Source organism: Leucoraja erinacea, chromosome 7 (assembly GCF_028641065.1).
Source record: "Leucoraja erinacea ecotype New England chromosome 7, Leri_hhj_1, whole genome shotgun sequence".
Lineage (NCBI taxonomy): Eukaryota > Metazoa > Chordata > Chondrichthyes > Rajiformes > Rajidae > Leucoraja > Leucoraja erinaceus.
The window spans coordinates 2,696,768-2,717,476 of NC_073383.1; the positions used below are offsets into that span (position 1 = coordinate 2,696,768).

Here is a 20,709-nt window from a genome sequence, read left to right on the forward strand (position 1 = left end):
AATCTATCTGATCCAACCTCCTTCACTGCTCTAATGGGGCCAACTGTGAGTTTAAGGAAAATCATTCATTTTCCATCCAGATCTGTTGCTGCCTTTTGGACGATATCAAATTCATTATCCAAGTAAGTAACTTTTTGATTGTGTCAGAATTGACCAGTTCCACGTTTTAATAATAACTCAGTTTTACCCTCTCCAAAGACACTGTCTGGTCTGCTGGGCAGTTCCAGCATCCTGCTTCCATTTCAAATTCCAGCTGCAGACCTGACTTACTCAACACAGCTTTAACATGTTCATCGGTTGCCCTCTCTCAGCCTCTGTCTCTCTGCTTCTCTGCCTCTCTCTCTCTGCCTCTCTCTCTGCCTCTCTCTCTCTCTCTGCCTCTCTCTCTCTCTCTGCTCTCTCTCTCTCTCTGCCTCTCTCTCTATCTCTGCCTCTCTCTCTCTCTCTGCCTCTCTCTGTCTCTCTCCCTCCCCCCTCTCCCCACCCCCGTCTCCCCCTCTCCCTTCTCCCCTTCTCCCTCTCTCCCCTCTCCTCTCCCTTTCCCCCTCCCCATCTCCCCTCCCCTCTCCTCCTCCCTCTAATTGTTCTCATTATTTAGTTGGTCCCATAAGCATAAAAATCACCTGAGAAACTCTGACCTCCCTTTCAGAAATATTCCCCATATCCTGTCTGTTGTTTGCCCGCTCTCTTTGCAACTAAAAACAATTTCATTTTTCTCTTGTTTCCAGTTCCGATGAAGACTCTCCCGTCCAATACATATGGTGAGAATTCTCGTGCCGTAGGTGGGTCGCCAGGAGGTCGAATGTTGTCGTAGGTTCTTGTAGGCGGTAGCCGGTGTTGACGGATGAATTTCATTGGCTCATTGGGGAAAAAAACGTAAGCAGTAGTTTTCAGAACCAAGGATAACCGACCGGTAATGTTAATGTCCGCCGAGCTTCACAGCCGTGTATCTCTGGCTTCTTAAAAATTGTCTCGACTGCTCGTACCCCCTCTCCCCCCCCCCCTCCGTCCCTCCCCCCTCTTAAAGGACATGTGCTGTCACCGTCTTAATTACAGCGCCACCCTTCCTGTTCATCGCGGTGTGTGTCTGTATCACATTGGCTTTGCATCGTGTGAATTTCACTCAGACAGCGCTCCCCCCACTCGCCCTGTCTCCCGCCTGCATAACGGGCTGGTGAAGGAAGTGATGTGTGTGTGTGTGTGTGTGTGCGTGTGTGTGTGCGTGTGTGTGTGCGTGCGTGCGTGTGTGTGTGTGTGTGTGTGTGTGTGTGTGTGTGTGTGTTCTCCACTCTGACAGTCACCATTCCAGTTGCCAGTTTTTCAGGCGACTGCCAGCAAATTGACAGTCGCCGGCAATCATCTGAGAAATCAGGTGTCGGCCTGAAACGTTGCCTTTCCTTCGCTCCATAAATGCTGCCGCACCCGCTGAGTTTCTCCAGCAATTTTGCCTGCTTATGAGTAAGGTATGGTCAATATCAAAAGTTTGCAATGAATTGAAATTAAATTGATTTATATGTGACACATTTTTTAAATAAATAGAATATATTCGATTGATGAATGAGAAGAAATCCAAAGAAATATCAATTTATGACCATTGATTCCCCATGTAGACAATATTGAGAGAATTGAGTATAAATGTGACTTGCTTTCCCCCGCACTCTCTTTCAATCCAGAACAGTTACATTAAAGGGCCTGTCACAGTCGAGGCAGGTCACCAAAAAAGCGCTGACTGGACCCCCCCCCTGGTGACAATGTGCACGATAAGCTATGACAACCTATCACCTAGTCGACGTCAAGCTACGGCAAGCTACCGACAACCGGCGACCCATTTGAACGTCCACCTACGACCACACAGGCGACAACCTACAACAACCAAAGTCAACTTACGTCCACCCACGACAAGCTGCGACAAGCAAAGACCCTGTCGGCGACAACTGAAGACAACTGATGACAATTCAGTCGCCGGTACCTGTCGCCGGTTGACGTAGGTTGACGTAGGTAGTCGCCAATGGAATTCACCAAAGTCAGCACCAGGCGACAACCAACGTCATCCTGGTGACAACTTACGACAGCGTCTACAACAGGCGAAGACAAGCTACGTCAAGCCCACTGTCGCCGAAAGGTTTTGAACATTTCAAAATCCAGCGGCGACCAGAAAAACGATACGACTCTTTAGGCAACTTGAGGAGACGACTCACGACCATACAGGGGTCACCCCACGAACATGTGGCGACAGCCTAGTCGCCTGTAGTCGCCAAATAAAATCGCCTAAGTGGGACAGTGGCTTAACATCAACATTAGGCACTGAATATCACACGTTTATAATGATAGACAAATCTTCAATGCATGTTCCTAATTATCGTGACATGAAGTTAAAAACTGTCTTTGAATAAAAGACGGAATTAATAGTCATCAGCTGATATAAAGCAGTGTCTTGGCTCACAAATGAACTTGTGATGGGTAATGAAGGATGCAGGGAAGGGGAATAAGGAGTGGGGACAGACATCCCAGGAACTATACCCAGCATAATTGCATTGCTTTACAACAGGAGTAAAACCAGGACAGACAATGACTGCACTGGCATCTCCATAGAGCCAGGATTGCACAGCACTCGTTCCACTGTCCTGGGAAGTTCTTTTGAAGAGAGTGATTACCTGCAAATAGTCCAGAGCCACTGATAACCAAAGATCCTATAGCTGATAACTACCATAAGACACTTTGCAGAGAAGTATTTGTTGGGAAACATTTCAATTTCCCCAATTTAAATGGCATGGCCAGTTTTCCACTAATTGCGGCATTAAATTGTCCTTTGTCAACGTTTTCATCAAGGACAGCTTTTAACTGGTTGTCACAACCATTTAGAAACAGGCACTGACTATTTATCTTTGAATCTAAACGTCAAGCGCAGGCTCGGCGATCGTCCGAACACCACCGCTCAGTCCGCCTAAACTTACCTGATCTACCGGTTGCTAAACACATTAACTCCCCCTCCCTCTCCCACACTGACCTTTCTGTCCTGGGCCTCCTCCATTGTCAGAGTGAGGCCCAGCATGAATTGGAGGAACAGCACCTCATATTTTGCTTGGACAGCTTACACCCCAGAGGAACGAACATTGATTTCTCTAACTTCAAGTAACCTTTTCCTTCCTTCTCTCTCCATCCCTCCCCTCCCCTCCGCTTCCCAGTTCTCTCACTAGTCTGACTTTCCTCATTTACATTTTATCTCTGTTTGCTTTGTTATTACCTTCTCCTAGTTAACAATGATCTATTCTACATTTTCATTAACCATTCCCTTTGTCTCCTTTTCACACCTTAGATGTCCTTATCTCTGTACCTCCCTCTTCCCTGATTCAGTCTGAAGAAGGGTCTCGACCCGAAATGTCACCCATTCCTTCTCTCCAGAGATGCGGCTGGTCCCGCTGAGTTACTCCAGCATTTTGTGTCTATCTTCGGTTTAAACCAGCATCTGCAGTTCCTTCTTACAATATAAAGAAGGGTTTTACTTTATTTTTGTATCTTTCACAATCTAACAAGTTCAAGTTCAAGTTTACATTTATTGTCACATGTTCTAATAGGTACAGCGAGATTTGAGTTATCACACAGCCATACAAATAAAAAGAACACAACACACGATAGAATTTAACATGATCATTCCCACACAGCGGAATCAACGTTTCCCACTGTGAGGGAAGGCAATAAAGGCCAGTCCTCCTCCTCTTGTTCACCCGTGGTCGGGGCCTATTGAGGCGTCCGCAGTCGCCACAACGGCAGCCCGATGTTTCAGGCCATCTTGCCGGGATGATGGAGCTCCGGCGTCGGAAGAACGCTCTCACCGGCTTGGAGTTCCAAATCGGCCGCTTCCTACCTGAGACTGCGCGCGGCTCCCGAAGTCCACAGGCCGAGCTGGACAGAGCTCCAACACGGCAAACCTCGGCGAAAGATCCCAGGCCTCCACGATGTTAAAGTCAGCGCCGCCCGTGGCTGGAAGCTCTGCAGACCACAGCTCCGCGATGTTAGAGTCGGCAGGCCCTATATTCCAACCCCCCCCATTACCCACATAAAAAGACTAAAAGACCTCCAAAACAAAACTTTTTAACGGACTTAAAATAAAAATAAAAAGGATGAAAGGACGAACAGCTGCAGGCGGGGCAGCCATACTCAACGGCGCCCCCTTGTGTAAACCGTTATTGCCATTTATTGGCATTAATTCATGCAGTCTAACTTTACAGATTTCATTTCATTTACATAACAATGTCTATGAATTTAAATAAACCAGCTTCTCCTTAACTGTTGTATCTCGTTGCAGTTGGTTTGACTGATTTACCCGTGAAGCTCTTATTTGATTCTTTCATGTCAATGGCTGCCTCAGGCAATAATTATCATCAGAATGCTGATTTATATCAGAAAATAGACACAAAATCCTGGAGTAACTTAACGGGACAGGCAGCATCTCTGAAGAGAAGGAATCGGTGACGATTGGTCCTTCTTCAGGCTGAGAGTCAGGGGAGAGGGAGATATGGAAGGGGAAGGTGTGAAAACGAGACATCAAAGGGGATGAAGTTCAAGGGAAGTGTAGAATAGATCAGTGTTAGCTGGGGGAAGGTGACAACATAGAAACATAGAAAATAGGTGCAGGAGTAGGCCATTCGGCCCTTCGTGCCTGCACCGCCATTCAATATGATCATGGCTGATCATCCAACTCAATATCATGTACCTGCCTTCTCTTCATACCCCCTGGGTACGAAAAGGGCCACATCTAACTCCCTCTTAAATATAGCACAACAAAGCATAAAAGGTAAAATTTAATCAGGAGGGCAGTCAGATTGGTTGGAGAACTAGGCTGGGGGAAGGATGGTGAGAGACGGAAAGCAAGGGTTACTTGAAGTTAAAGAAGTCAATATTCATCCTGTTGGGGTGTAAGCTGCCCAAACGAAATATGAGATGCTGTTCTGACAACGGAGGAGGCTACATCAGAGATACACTTTAGTGTCTCAAAGCTGTCTCCAGGCTGAAGAAGGGTCTCGACCCCAAATATCAACCATCCCTTCTCTTCAGAGATGCTGCCTATCCTACTGAGTTACTCCAGCATTGTGTGTCTATCTTTGGTGCAAATCAGAATCTGCGTCCTACTTACACATCTAGACTACACAAGCTGTCTCTCCAACTGGTGCAATGAGAAACATGAGGCTATTGTAATAGTGGTTGAGAGATTAAGACTCTATACTCTTCTCATGGTCTGGCAGTGGAGCCAAGCATCTGCAACACCGTACCAATTTATTTTCTCTGATATTTTATGAAATAAAATTCCAGAGCTCCCTTAGTTGGCCTCCCTCTCACCACCTCCCCCCAACCTCCCAGGCCTGGCCAAGAATCTTGTATGGGAAGGTGGATGGTGCAGGGATGGGGAGGTGCATCTTCTCTATGCTCTCCCCTGTGCGATTGCATCCACCCTGTAATGTGGCAAATGATATTTCAGCTGTGATCCAACTAAAGATTTATAGATTGTCGCCGGAACCTCGCCGCTCATATATGGCAAGCCTCGGCTGTTGAAAGCAAGCCTTGTGTAGCCTTCCTCACCAGCCTATCTCCCTGTGCTGCCTCCATTATGGATCTATGGACCTGTACGCCAAGGTCTCTCTGTTCTGCAATACTTCCCGAAAGCCCTGGAACTCATCAAGAGTCAAGAGAGAGTCGAAAGTGTTTTATAATTATATGTATCGTGGTGTTGAGGATGCCACCAGGTTCAGCAGTGACCACTCCAACACTCGCAGTAGTCAAATTCACGTGATATATTTTATTTACAGTGGTAAGAAAGTCCAGGACCACATGGGGGCGCTGTCCCTCACTGTCATGGCACATGTGCAGTGATGCTGGCGATCTGGGGCTTGTCCCGGCAGCTCAGTCCTGGCCTCAAACGAGAAGTCTTCCTCCTAATTTGAGGAAGGACATTCTTGCTATTGATGGAGTGCAGTGTAGGTTCGCCAGGTTAATTCCCAGGATGTCGGGATGGGCATATGATGAAAGAATGGACCGACTGGGCATATATTCACGGGTATTTAGAAAGATGAGAGGGGATCTTATAGAAACATATACATTTCTTAAGGGATTGGCCAGGCTAGATGCAGGAAAAATGTTCCCCATGTTGCGGGAGTCCAGAACCAAGGGTCACCGTTTAAGAATAAGGGGTAGGCCATTTAGGACTGAGATGAGGAAACACGTTTTCATCCACAGAGTTGTGAATCTGTGGAATTCTCTGCCACAGAAGAGAGTAGCGTCCAATTCACTGGATGTTTTCAAGAAAGAGTTGGATATAGCTTATGGAATCAAGGAATATGGGAACGGGATAGTGATTTTGGATGATCAGCCATGATCATATTGAATGGCAGAGCTGGCTCGAAGGGCTGAACAGCCTACTCCTGCACCTATTTTCAATGTTTCTATGTTTTTATGTTTCTAACAGCCTAGCAAGGCACTCAGTGACATTACATTGTACATGATTTGGAGTCATGAAGTCACTGGGAGAACTTACAAGTTCTGAAGATTTAGTAATGTTGAAGTGGTATTTACAAATTGCCTCGCTGCTAATACGGATTTACAACCGTGAAATTAACATGTTTCAGTAAATGCAGCGAAGGGATCTCATCACAGAAAATCTTGTGTTGTAAAAATAAGATTATTTTAATTGATGGAAACTGGCAATTATTGTCAATCAACATTCCTGTATTGAAAATTAACCGAAAATAACCTCAGGTCTCAATTTTCAATTTTCAATTGCTATTTGCCTTTGGATTTTATATTGTCAATTATTTTTTTACTTTACTCTGTTTTGCTTTCTGGTAATCTGTCCTTTTTCTCTTTTTTTAAGAATCTTTCATTACGGTTCCAAATATGGGAGGAAGGAACTGCAGATGCTGGTTTAAACCAAAGATAGACACAAAATGCTGGAGTAACTCAGCGGGACAGGCAGCATCTCTGGAGAGAAGGAATGGGTGACGTTTCGGGTCGTAACATTTCCTCTAATAACCAGTCTGAAGAAGGGTCTCGACCCGAAACGTCACCCATTCCTTCTCTCCAGAGATGCCGCCTGTCCCGCTGAGTTACTCCAGCTTTTTGTGTCCAAATATAGTAGGATGGTTGGGGTGAGATTGGAGGGGGTGGGGGGGGGGGGGGGGGGGTTGGGGGGATGGGGGGGGGGGGGGGGGGGGGGGGGGGGGGGGGGGGGGGGGGGGGGGGGGGGGTGGGGGGGGGGGGGGGGGGGGGGGGGGGGGGGGGGGTTAGGGGTACCCCTGGCTCATGGATGTACTCTTTGCAATGTGTGATTACCACAGACCCATTAAACCTAAGATAGACACAAAAAGCTGGAGTAACTCAGCGGACAGGCAGCATCTCTGGAGGGAAGGAATGGGTGACGTTTGCGGTGAAGACCCTTTTTCAGTCTCGACCTGAGTTACTCCAGGTTTTTGTGTCTATCTTCGGTTCAAACCAGCATCTGCAGTTTCTTCTTACACATTTCTGACCCATTAAAGCCGCTGGATATCACACAGGAAAATTCATACCTAGTCCAGCCATGCTATTGCAGTCTGCACCCATCCATGCTCCTCAGTTTTGGTATTGCAAGTCACGTTTAGAGACAGACAGAATAATCTCACAAGGTTGCCAGCTCTTACATGAGTTCCTAGGGTGACGTTCCACATCTGTGTGAACATTGCACCAGGAGATTGAGTGAATAATAGCGGCACGGTGGCACAACAGTAGAGCTACTGCCTTCCATCGCCAGATACCCGGGTTCCATCCTGACTACGGGTGCTGTCTGTACGGAGTTTGTACGTTTTCCCTGTGATCTGAGTGGGTTTTCTTCCAGATCTTCGTTTCCCTCCCACGCTCCAAAGACAAACAGGTTTGGAGGTTAATCAGCTTGGTATAAGTGTAAATTGTCCCTAGTGTAGGATAGTATTTATGTGTGGGGGTCACTAGTTGGTGTGGACTCGGTGGGCCGAAGGGCTTGTTTCCATGCTGTATCTCCAAACTAAAATATGGGAAGGAAAATAATTCTGTTCTATGGTGAAAGGGTTAGGGTTAGGGATTGGAACTAGCTAGTTAGTCTGGGAGAGATCAGGCATGATCAAATGCCTTCCTTCTATGCCATTCTATGCCTTCCTTCTATGCTTCCTGAGGAGACTGAAGAAGGTCCATCTGTCTCCTCAGATCCTGGTGAACTTCTACCGCTGCACCATCGAGAGCATCCTTACCAACTGTATCACAGAATGGTATGGCAACTGCTCTGTCTCCGACCGGAAGGCCTTGCAGAGGGTGGTGAAAATTGCCCAACGCATCACCGGTTCCTCGCTCCCCTCCATTGAGTCTGTCCAAAGCAAGCGTTGTCTGCGGAGGGCGCTCAGCGTCGCCAAGGACTGCTCTCACCCCAACCATGGGCTGTTTACCCTCCTCCCATCCGGGAGGCGCTACAGGTCTCTCCGTTGCCGAACCAGCAGGTCGATGAACAGCTTCTTTCCGGCGGCTGTCACTCTACTCAACAACGTACCTCGGTGACTGCCAATCACCACCCCCCCCCCCCACCCCCCGGACACTCCTCCCACAGGAAAAACACTATGTCTGTATATATGCTAATGTAAATATTTATTCAAATCATATGCTATGTCGCTCTTCCAGGGAGATGCTAAATGCATTTCGTTGTCTCTGTACTGTACACTGACAATGACAATTAAAGTTGAATCTGAATCTGAATCTGAATAACCATTCCATGGTTGTATTCACACCAGTCCCTATTGTCCTGTCTCCCACTCTGACATCTCTAAACTAAACTAAAGCAAGGAGTGAACCCCATAATTCTCAGGCCCCCACTGGAGGCACTAGTTTATAAGGCAGAGATAGATAGTTTCTTGATTAGTACGGGTGTCCGGAGCTATGGGGAGTAGGCAGGAGAATGGGGTTGAGAGGGAGAGATAGATCAGCCATGATTGAACGGTGGAGTAGACTTGATGGGCTGAATGGCCTAATTCTGCTCCTATCACTTATGAACATGAACTTTGGGCTTGTCACATGTGTCCAGCAATCAATGCTCCAGCAGTTTTACTGCTCGTTCTCTCTCTTCATGCCAGTGACTGAAGGTGGCTTTGGGGATTACAAACCTGCTGCGTCCTTTCAAGATGACAGCATATACCTTCCCTTCTCTGCCACTTCACCCAAACCCCTGCTGTTGATTGCCTGCTGGCTGGTGTCACACTGACAGGGTGCTGTCTAATTGGGCCCTTCAGGCAAGAGGTGCTCAGAGTCGTTGCATCCCCTGGCAACCTCTCCCCCTGAGAGCCAGCAGCCTCCACCAGCTGTGGCTCTGCCTCTGGGAAGCAGTGCGTGGGCACACCAACCCAACAGCTCATGGGAAACTGCATTGAGGGATGCACAAGGTGGAGCTTCTGTATTTGGCGGCTGTTTCAGATGGATAATTACATGATGTTGAGCGTGGATGAGGTGGTGTGATTTTGAGTTTTCATTCAAAGGGGCACTCACAATGATGCATAGAGCAGAGGTGAAATGGGATTAGCAGGGCTATGGTGGTTTCAGAATTAACCAGAGGCTCATCAAGAATAGTATTCAGTATTTACTTTAAGGTCATTTTAACTGAGTACTTACATACACAGAAGAAACAAAAATTGTTTCTCAATCAGTTCCCGTCAGTGCAGTTAATAAAAACAGAATAAATATACACAACTTTAAAATTAAAATTAACATATCTAAAATAAACCTAAAAATTGAATTCAGACCGAACAGTGGCTTTGCTTTGACAGGTGTCTCACAGAAGATGATCTCAGGCACACAGGCAGCCTCAGTGACCTGTTTTGTAGCTTGGTGTCTTGCAACTAAGATGCTTATCTGGCCACACACTCATCTCCCTGCTGCCTTCAGGTAGAAGGTACAGGAGCCTGAAGACTGCAACGACCAGGTTCAGGAATAGCTACTTCCCCACAGCCATCAGGCTATTAAACCTGGTTCGGACAAAACTCTGAACATTAATAACCCATTATCTATCATTTTGCACTTTATCAGTTTATTTATTTGTGTGTTTTGTTGTCCATGCCTATTATGTTCTGTGTGCTGAAGCAAAGCAAGAATTTCATTGTCCTATCAGGGACACATGACAATAAACTTGAACTTGAACTTAACCATATAACCATATAACAATTACAGCACGGAAACAGGCCATCTCGACCCTTCAAGTCCGTGCCGAACACATATTCTCCCCTAGTCCCATATACCTGCGCTCAGACCATAACCTTCCATTCCCTTCCCGTCCATATAACTATCCAATTTATGTTTAAATGATAAAAACGAACCTGCCTCCACCACCTTCACTGGAAGCTCATTCCACACAGCCACCGCTCTCTGAGTAAAGAAGTCCCCCTCATGTTACCCCTAAACTTGAAGGAGTATTAAGCTGGAGGGCACAGATTTAAGCTGGGAGGAGAAAAAAATTAAAAGGGATCTGAGGCACAACTTTTTTTTTCGCACAGAGGGTGTACTCCTTCCATTAATCCTCCCGCCATTTACATGGGAATGCTAAATTCAGAGGAATCTGTGGTAGTGGGTACAATTATAATGTGCAAAATAAATTGGACAGGTACATGGATAGATAAGGTGTAGAAGGATACAGCCAAATGCTGGCAAATCGGACTTGCTCAGATAGACATGGGTGGTTGGGGCAAAGGACCTGTTTGTGGTTCCTACTGTATGTAAGTGGGGGAAGGAGTATTGGAATGAGGACACCGTTTTATGAATGACCCATACCCTCACCCTATCAGCAGCCTTTGCCCTATCTGCGAATGAGTCTGAAGAAGGGTCTCGGCCCGAAACGTCACCCATTCCTTCTCTCCAGAGATGCTAACTCCCTTTACACTGGCATCAGCCAATCTTCCCTGTCCCGCCTGAAACTGGTCCAAAACGCCGCAGCGAGACTCCTGACGGGCACCCGAAAAAGGGACCACATCACCCCGATTCTGGCCTCTCTCCACTGGCTCCCTGTGCGGTTCCGAATAAATTTCAAGATCCTTCTTAATGTTTACAAAGCCATTAACGGGCTTGCCCCCACCTACATCAAAAGTCTGCTTGCCCACCACAACACCTCCAGGTCACTCAGATCGGCCGACTTGGGGTTGCTGAACACCCCGCGGTCTAGGCATAAGCTCAGGGGCGACCGCGCCTTTGCGGTTGCAGCTCCTAGACTGTGGAACAGCATCCCCTCTTCCCATCAGAACTGCCCCCTCCATCGACTCCTTTAAGTCGAGACAAAACTCATCTTTACTCTCAAGCCTTTCTTGACGTCCTCTGAGGGAGGGCTATATGTATGTATTTATGTATGTACTTAATCTATGAACCAATGTTGTATAACGTTAGTACCTCCACCAATGTAAAGCACTTTGGTCAACGAGAGTTGTTTTTTAAATGTGCTAAAAACATTTTAGTGACTTGACTTGACTTGACTTGAACTGCTGAGTTACTCTAGGCTTTTGTGTCTTTCCACATTTTCTACACCCCCAACACTGCAGTGTAAGTAAATCATCCTTAATCCTGCAAGACTGCCTCTTGCATAATTACTACAGGCAGTAAAAGTGTTTCTTCCAGTGCTTTCATTTAAAGTGCCCTATGGAAGCAGTCACAGCTCAGCTACTTTTCTATAATTTGATTTTAACTAAGCAAGTAAATAAGACTTGGTGAAGTATTTTAATTGGCTTTCTCTTTGAGTTGTATAATCAGCAAATGCACACGTTAAAACGTGTCTTCATCTGCTTCCATCTCTTCCTTTTCTTTCTCATCTCCTCATCCAGGAGTCCAGCTGAACCTATCATGCCTTGTCACACCAAATGAAACAAGCCACACCATACTCGGGCACCATGGGGTTCGCTCACCTCTCCCCAGCTGCCGCTTTTCACTTTGCTCACCCTCGCCAACCCCCCCCCCCCCCCCCCCTGCCTCCTCCACCTTCTCCCGTCACTCTGTCCACTTGGCCTCTCTCCCCTCCCTCCATCCTTCCTTCCTTCCTTCCTTCCTTCCTTCCCTTCCTTCCTTCCTTCCTTCCTTCCTTCCTTCCTTCCTTCCTTCCTTCCTTCCTTCCTTCCTTCCTTCCTTCCTTCCTTCCTTCCTTCCTTCCTTCCTTCCTTCCTTCCTTCCTTCCTTCCTTCCTTCCTTCCTTCCTTCCTTCCTTCCCTTCTCCCCTGCAGTCAATGACTTACTCCACCTTGGACGATTTCTGCAACCGGGGGGGGGATAGGGATGAGGAGGCAGTGGGAGAGCAGGGGAAAGACAGACCAAGCTGGACCGCGCAACATGTGAACGAGGCTGAGACCGAGACCAGGGGAAGGGAGTGGACAAAGTGACGCCTGTGTCACTAGTTTTCAATACGATACGTTACGATGGCACTTTATTGTCAGACAGAAGTCTGAACTTTGGTTTTGCATACAGCCATACAGTAAAATAAAGAACGCTACACACAATAGAGTCCAACATAAAACATCCCCACATAGCAGAATCGAAATGTTTCCCACTGTGAGGGAAGGCACCAAACTCAATCATCTTCCTCGATGTTCCTGATGTTCGCCCGTGGACTGGGTCTCCAGAGCCCTCCGCAGTCGCCACTCAGGCCCGCTCGACGGGATAGTGGAACTCCGACGTCGGAACGGGAGGCCAACCTCAGCGGCTTGGACCTCCAAAACGGCCGCTTCCCACGGGAGTCCGCGGCTCCCGACATCCCCAGGCCGCGCCGGGCGGAGATTCAAAGCCGGCGGCCCTCGGCAAAGGGCCTCAGGGATTCCGCAGTGTTGGAGTCAGCGCCGCCCCACGTTGGGAGCCCCGCGAAGCAGAGCTCCGCGATGTTGGAGCAGCAGGCCCAACGCTCCGGAGCTCCAATTGGTGATCCAGGTAGGTACCGCCTGCTCCACGGTGAATCTGGTGCTGCGCCGCCGCTGCTGGAGATCTGGTCCGGTCCCCGGTCTCCGGTAAGAAAGGCCGCTCCGATCCAGTGGTAGACCGCAAGGTGGGGGGGGGCGACGAGCGACTCGGAGAAATAGTCGCGCCCCCGTCAGGAAGCGTCTGCGAAACGGTTCCCCCCTTACCCTGCCCCTCTCCCCCTCATATAAAACAAAAGAATCCCCAAAACAAACTGTTTAGACAAACTAAAATAATAAAAAGATAGGAAAGAACGGACAGGCTGCAAGCTAAGTGACGTTCAACAAAGTTCTGGAGTAACTCAGCAGACTGAATCAGTCCGAAGCAGGGTCCCTACATCACCTATCCCTGTTCTCCAGAGATGCTGTTTGACCCGCTGAGTTACTCCAACAGTTTGTGTCTTTTATGGCAAACCAGCATCTCCAGTTCCCTGTGTCTACATTTATAATTTCCTTGGCGTATTTATTAATGAGTATTTTACAGCTTTAGTTTTGGTCTCTCCAATTCGTGGACATATTTTTTGTATTAGCCATTTTCTGCACTTCTGTGTTTCAACAAAATGCAATGATAACACCTTACTCGGTTATAGTGGACAATCAGCAGTAACCGACACCATCCACCCCCCCCCCCATATGGTACATTATAAAGAGCGCTTACTCTGTAACGTTGGATTCAGATTTCATCTAATAAAAGGTTCCATAAAAATATATTTCAAGAAACTTGTTCAAAGGTTTTTTTTTTTTTTTTTTTTTTTTTAATATTTTATTTTATTAGAAGTAAGCACAGTCATATGGCACCAAAGTGCCTAATATATATTTTCATAATACATTTTATGTACAACTTCTTTTTTTTTTGTTACATTGAAAAAAGATGAGAATAAGAAAAAGAAGTTAGATAGTAAAGGATAGAAAAATGTGAAATATATAGTGTGTGAAGAAAGAAAACGAGTAAATGAAGAAAGTTGAGAGAGAAAATAGTGAAAAGAAAAGGAGATCATTATTTATAGTCTTGACCAACCCTCGTCCAGTCCTGAAACAGTTATTTTTTACAATTGTGTTGCACCATATGATTCCAAAAAAACGACGAATGGAGACCAACTCATTATGAATTGGTCTGATTTATCCATTAGGAGGAATCGCATTTCCTCAAGATGAGCGGTGTCCAACATACTTGCAATCCACATTTTAAGCGTTGGTATTGATGTACCCTTCCAAAATTTAAGTATTAATTTTTTTGCTATTATTAAACCATAATTAAGGAATAGATTTTGAGACGCGTTCAATTTATTCCCATCTTCCATTACACCAAATATAATCATTTCAGTATTAGGTTCCATTCTTGTCTTGAATAATTTTGTAAGTATTTCAAAAATATCATTCCAAAATCTATAAAGTTTTATGCAGGAAACTAAGGAGTGTGTTATAGTTGCCTTTTGGGCTAGACATTTATCACAAGTGGCGGATATATTTGGATAAAATTTGTTCAATCTTGTTTTTGAATAATATAATCTATGTACAATTTTAAATTGTATTAGATTATGTCTTACATTAATTGAACATTTGTGAATATATATCAGGTATTTTTCCCATTTAACCTTCGTAATTTTTATCATTAATTCCCGTTCCCACTCTTCTCTAAGTACCTCTGTCGATGGTAGGTCTATATTTAGAATATTATTATATAAATAGGATATTAATTTTTGTGAGTCAGCTTCAATATTCATTGCTTCTTCCAATAAGTCAGGAGTTACTTTTTGATATCCTTGTATATATTTTTGTTCAAAGGTTTTTAATAGATACTTTTAGCAAAGCTCTTTTCCCAAGGCATGGTGAAATGTTATTTCGCCACTTTGCTTACTGTGATAAATTGTGGCATGTTGGATATTAAAGAAAAACCAGGTTGCTGTCTGACTCATCTCTACCTCTCTACCCCATTGTGGACGTTGGACTGTGTCCATGCAACTGATGTACTACAATCCCCGGACCTATATTCTGCACTCTGCATCTTCACCTTTGCCCTCACTTGAGTTTGATTTGATGCATGGCATTTATGAATGGTATATCTGATCTTCTTGATAGCATGCAAAGCAAAGCTTTTTGCTCAACCTTGGGATACTTCACAATAATTAACATAAACCTAAGCTGTGGATTACTTCAGCTGATTCTTATGCTGCAAGGTTCATAAGAGGGAAACTCATTGCATGAAATTGTAGGGTGGATGATTCGACATGATAAGGTTCTGATTATGTGTTAGGGGTTATGGGGAGGAAGGCAGGAGAATGGGGTTAGGAGGGAGAGTGATCGATCAGCCATGATTGAATGACGCAGTAGACTTGATGGGCCGAATGGCCTAATTTTGTTTTTATCACATGACCTTATGACCTAATGACAAGGAAGTGTATTGAATTGTTGTGCGTTTAGTTTCAGATTTTCTCCCTGGTCTGACTTTGGCAACCTGGCTGCCATTTGCTTTTGAGAAGTCAACCTTTGTCAACCTACAAGATTTCCCTCCTCACCCCATTCTCCTGCCTTCTCCCCATTACCCATGACACCCGTAATCGGAACTTTATCATGTGGAATCAATTTGGACGAGGGGATTGAAGGCTCTGTGGCCAGGTTTGCGGATAATACCAGAATAGGTGGAGTGACAGGTAGTGTAGAGAAAGCAGGGACTCTGCAGAAGGATTTGGACAGGTTGGGAGAGTGGGCAGAGAAGTGGCAGATGGAGCACAGTGTAGCAAAGTGTGGTGTCATGCATTTTGGTAGTAGGAACAAAGGCGTACACTATTTTATGAATGGGGAGAGAATCCAGAAATCGGAGGTGCAAAGGGACTTGGGACTGCTGGTGCAGGATTCCCAAAAAGTTAATCTGCAAGTCGAATTTTTCTCACCTCAGATAATTGTGAATTTATGGAAATCCCTGCCACAGAGAGCAGTGGAGGCCAGGTCACTGGATGGATTTAAGAGATAGTTAGATGGAGCTCTAGGGGCTAGTGGAGTTAAGGGATATGGGGAGAAGGCAGCATCATTATTGATGGGGAACGATCAGCCATGATCACAATGAATGGAGGTGCTGGCTCGAAGGGCCAAATGGCCTCCTCTTGCACTTATTTTCTATGTCTATGTCTAATTAGCAGTTTCACTTTGATAATTTAACAACTGACAGTTGATGTTCAAACACACTAGTATAGTATATTGAAAACCTGCACAGATGCACTTCATCCAGGTTGCCATCTAATTATTTATCTTGACACATCCATCTATACTTTCAATTATAATGGATCACAACCTCCATTTTTCAAAAGCTAGATCTTTGAAATAGACTTTCATGTTTGGTCTGTATAGAGTAATTGGATGAAGTGTAAGGACTCATCCACTTCAGCAAGAAATCTTGATAATATTCTCGACTTGGAGTTAAACATACTGTCACAGTTATTGAACAATCTGATTGCCCTCAATGGGCTCATCAGCATCATGAATACAATGAAATCTAACCATAGATTTAATTGAGTTGGACATCGAATGGCACAAGATGTAGTGTTGAGTAGAATTGCATGCCCCATGCAGAAATTATCTAATGTTATTTCCATCAATGAACACAATTATGAAATAAATACAGAGCCATTTTAAGCAGATTGAGCTGCCTGAAAAATAAATAAATGATTATCTGGTTAATAATAGGATTGAAGGTGACATTTTTCATGTTAATATGCCATGCGGAAGTGGAAGGAAAACTAGTGTCCAGTTAGAATCAACAATAAAAATATTAAAATAAGAATGAATACGAGACACGTGTTGTGAAACAAAGTGATCTTTATTGAGTTAAACAGAGAACAGCTTACACGCAACTGGGGAGTGTTCTCCCAGAGTTCTATATATATGCCAGGGCACACCCCTAAGCCGTGTGATGAATTCTTCCCGCCAAACACAGTCATGGGACCCTGCCAGTCTTAGTGCTGAGGATTTGCTCAGTAAGTGGTCTAAACACCAGGTGGCGCTGCAGGACACCACCCCCCCCCCCCCCCCCCCCCCCCCCCCCCCCCCCCCCCCCCCCCCCCCACCAGAACCGAAGGCACGGAAATGAAACGGCAGACGAATGAGGCGCTGCAAAACCAGGGATTGAGCCCAAAGGAAATCGGTGCCCAGCAACGGCTGGGAGACGTCGGTGACCGTAAAAGTCCATGTAAAATAACAGGGGCCAAAGATGAGCGGAACCGTGCCAACGTCCATATGGAGCTGCCATTTACTGCGGTCAGAGAGGGACCCTGCTTTCCGGAACGAATGTCGACCCCTGATGGGGCCAATACACCAACCTCTGTACCCATGTCAACGAGGAACCGTTGTCCTGAATGTTGGTCCCAAGCATAGAGGCGGTGTTTCTGGCTAACCACCGCAGCGATTACTGGCGGCTGGCTCCGGCGTTTCCTGGATACGAGCAGGGCGGGCGGTGGTGATGATAGTAGCACCACTTTCCCTTACCGGCTTCTCCCGGGACCGACGGCACAGTGGATACAGGGCCTGGTCACTGGGCACTCCAAAGCACTGCCGACATCGAATCAATCGAAACGCCGCCCTGCTGCTTGGACTGCCACAGCTCATCGGCATGCTCTGCTAGCTGCAGGGGGTCTTTAAAATTTTCACCCGTGAGGAACAGGTGGATGTCGTCTGGCATCTGCTCCAGATGGCATGTTCAAACAGGACACAGGGCTGATGACCATCCATCAGAGTAAGTATTTCGCTCATGAGCACCGACGGCTTGCGATCGCTGAGACCACCCATGTGCATGAGCCGTGCTGCACAGTCATTGCGGCTGAGCCCGAAGATACGGAGGAGAATTGGCCTCATCAGCAACAACGATGAGCTGGCCTACAGGGAGGAGGTCCAGCACTTAGCAGCATGGTGCGCTGACAACAACCTGGCCCTTAACTCCAAGAAGACCAAGGAGCTCATTGTAGACTTCAGGAAGTCCAGAGGCAGCACGCACACCCCCATCCACATTAACGGGACGGAGGTGGAACGTGTTTCTAGCTTCAGGTTCCTGGGAGTCAACATCTCCGATGACCTCTCTTGGACCCACAATACCTCTACTCTGATCAAGAAGGCTCATCAGCGTCTCTTCTTCCTGAGGAGACTGAAGAAGGTCCATCTGTCTCCTCAGATCCTGGTGAACTTCTACCGCTGCACCATCGAGAGCATCCTTACCAACTGCATCACAGTATGGTATGGCAACTGCTCTGTCTCCGACCGGAAGGCATTGCAGAGGGTGGTGAAAATTGCCCAACGCATCACCGGTTCCACGCTCCCCTCCATTGAGTCTGTCCAAAGCAAGCGTTGTCTGCGGAGGGCGCTCAGCATCGCCAATGACTGCTCTCACCCCAACCATGGACTGTTTACCCTCCTACCATCCGGGAGGCGCTACAGGTCTCTCCGTTGCCGAACCAGCAGGTCGAGGAACAGCTTCTTTCCGGCGGCTGTCACTCTACTCAACAACGTACCTCGGTGACTGCCAATCACCACCCCCCCCCCCCCCCCCCCGGACACTTATTATTATTTATTCAAATCGTTTGCTATGTCGCTCTTCAAGGGAGATGCTAAATGCATTTCGTTGTCTCTGTACTGTACACTGACAATGACAATTAAATTGAATCTGAATCTGAATCTGAATCTGAGAAGCACTTTGAGGCCATCGGACCTATCATCAGCTGGCTGCACTCGTAGGTAAGGGACCAGGCGACCGGCCGACTCCTGATCCAGCGCGCCGAACACATAATAGTACTTAGTGTCATCAGCCGTGATGCGGCGAATGTGGAACTGGGCCTCACCCTACTGAAACCACACTTGGGGATACGCTGTCCAGAACACAGGCTGCTTAAGAGAGACGGCATTCTGCTGAGCTGGATTAATTACAACTTTGGGTTGTTGGGGTTGATCGTTGGCTGAGTCCATTATTCAATTCCAAAATGAACGTTTTGGATCGTCAGGGTCACCAATATAGCGGGACACGGGTTGTGAATCAAAGTGAGTTTTATTAAGGTAATACAGAGAACAGTTCACACGCCACTGGGGGGGGTTCTCCCAGAGTTCTATATTTATACCAGGACACACCTCTCAACCACATGACGACGTCTTCCCGCCAAACTCAGTCACGTGACCCTGCCAACCCTAGTGCTGAGGGTTCACTCAGTACGTGGCCTAACCACCAGGTGGCGCCACAACATATATTAAAGTTCCCTCAGTTAACTTTATTGAGAATCAGCGACTCAGTTATTAACTCATGCATGGAAATAGTTTGGATTTGTCCTTGATAATATGTGCATGTTGGGATGAGATGGGGCAGAGAGAGTCATAGAGTGATACAGTGTGGAAACAGGCCCTTTGGCCCAACTTGCCCACACCGTCCCAGCTACACTAGTCCTACCTGCCTGAGTTTGGTCCATATCCCTCCAAACCTGCCCTATCCATGTACCTGTCTAACTGTTTCTTAAACGTTGGGATAGTCCCAGCCTCATCTACCTCCTCTGGCAGCTTGTTCCATACACCCACCACCATTTGCGTGAATGACCTATTCTGATTTTATGTTTCCCAGATTGAATGTACGTATAATCTAAGGCTCTACTGAACTTCAGGGCATTTAAAATGTGTGGGATAGGAATGCGAATGACAACGCCACAATGTTTGATGGCTTTTATTTGTTTTTATTTGTGCGGAAGGGTCTGCTGAGGAAACAACAGTGTGTGAAAGGGATAAATAATCATCGCTCAATTCATGGGCACCTTTCATATCTTTCATATTGTTTCAGGAACATGCCAAAGTAGTACTTTACAAATATCATTACAGTTAAGAAGGCTGGCACAAAGGCGCAGTGGTAGACTGGCTGCCTTACAGTGCTTACAGCACCAGAGACCCAGGTTGGAACCAAACACCAGGTGCTGTCTGTACGGAGTTTGTACGTTCTCCCCATGACCCGCAAGGGTTTTCTCTGACATTTTGGTTTCCTCCCACACTCCAAAGATGTACAGGTTAATTGGCATGGTGTAAATGTAAAATTGTCCCTAGTGTGTGTTCCATAGTGTTAATGTGTGGGGGTCGCAGATCGTTGTGAACTTGGAGAGCCGAAGGACCCGTTTCCGTGCTGTATCTCTAAATTAAACTAATCTGAAAATAAATTATTATACATTATTGGCAGTTTGTGTAGCTGCAAGATAAAATTTGGAATTGTACAATGAATATACTTTTGAAATGCATATTATACATGAGTAATCCTAAAAATACATTTGAATTTGAATCTTGTGGTAGGATTTGGTAGCAAATGATAGCTTCTTTCATTTTTACCACAATTTTGTGAAACATGCGTGCAAATTTTAGATGCTGGAGACTTTACTGTTGAGAGCAAAGAGAGAGCAAGAATATGTTAAATGGAAGCTGTTTGCATTTCAATTCACATGTGACTATCTTGGCAGTTCATTGCTGCAGATTGACTGCAGATCAATCTGTAATGTACGAGGTTATGATTAATTGTCAACTGCTGTTCTCTCCGCAGGGGCTGTAGATTCACAGTTCTATGTTTGAATGCAATTTTTGAGGTGAAAAATGTAATTATATATAAAATAAAAGTCTGTAAATTAAGGAGAACAAGCTTGTTTTTTTCCCCTCAATTTGTTTTAACAGTGCTGCCATCCTCATTATATTTTTCTATTAGAAATTTGATATTATATGCTATTCCACAGCATTTTAAATCATATTGAGTTTATTA

General features: G+C 46.0%; 1 protein-coding gene across 1 annotated transcript in view; it reads right to left on the reverse strand.

The window, feature by feature from the left end:
• LOC129698546 (parathyroid hormone 2 receptor-like) overlaps positions 1-17,561 on the reverse strand; it is a 126,622-nt gene extending 109,061 nt beyond the window's left edge. The window contains exon 1 of the mRNA XM_055637625.1: positions 17,360-17,561. Within this exon, the coding sequence (XP_055493600.1) occupies positions 17,360-17,561 (202 nt within the window). The remainder of the gene's footprint in view (positions 1-17,359) is intronic.
• Between the last annotated feature and the right edge of the window lie 3,148 nt (positions 17,562-20,709).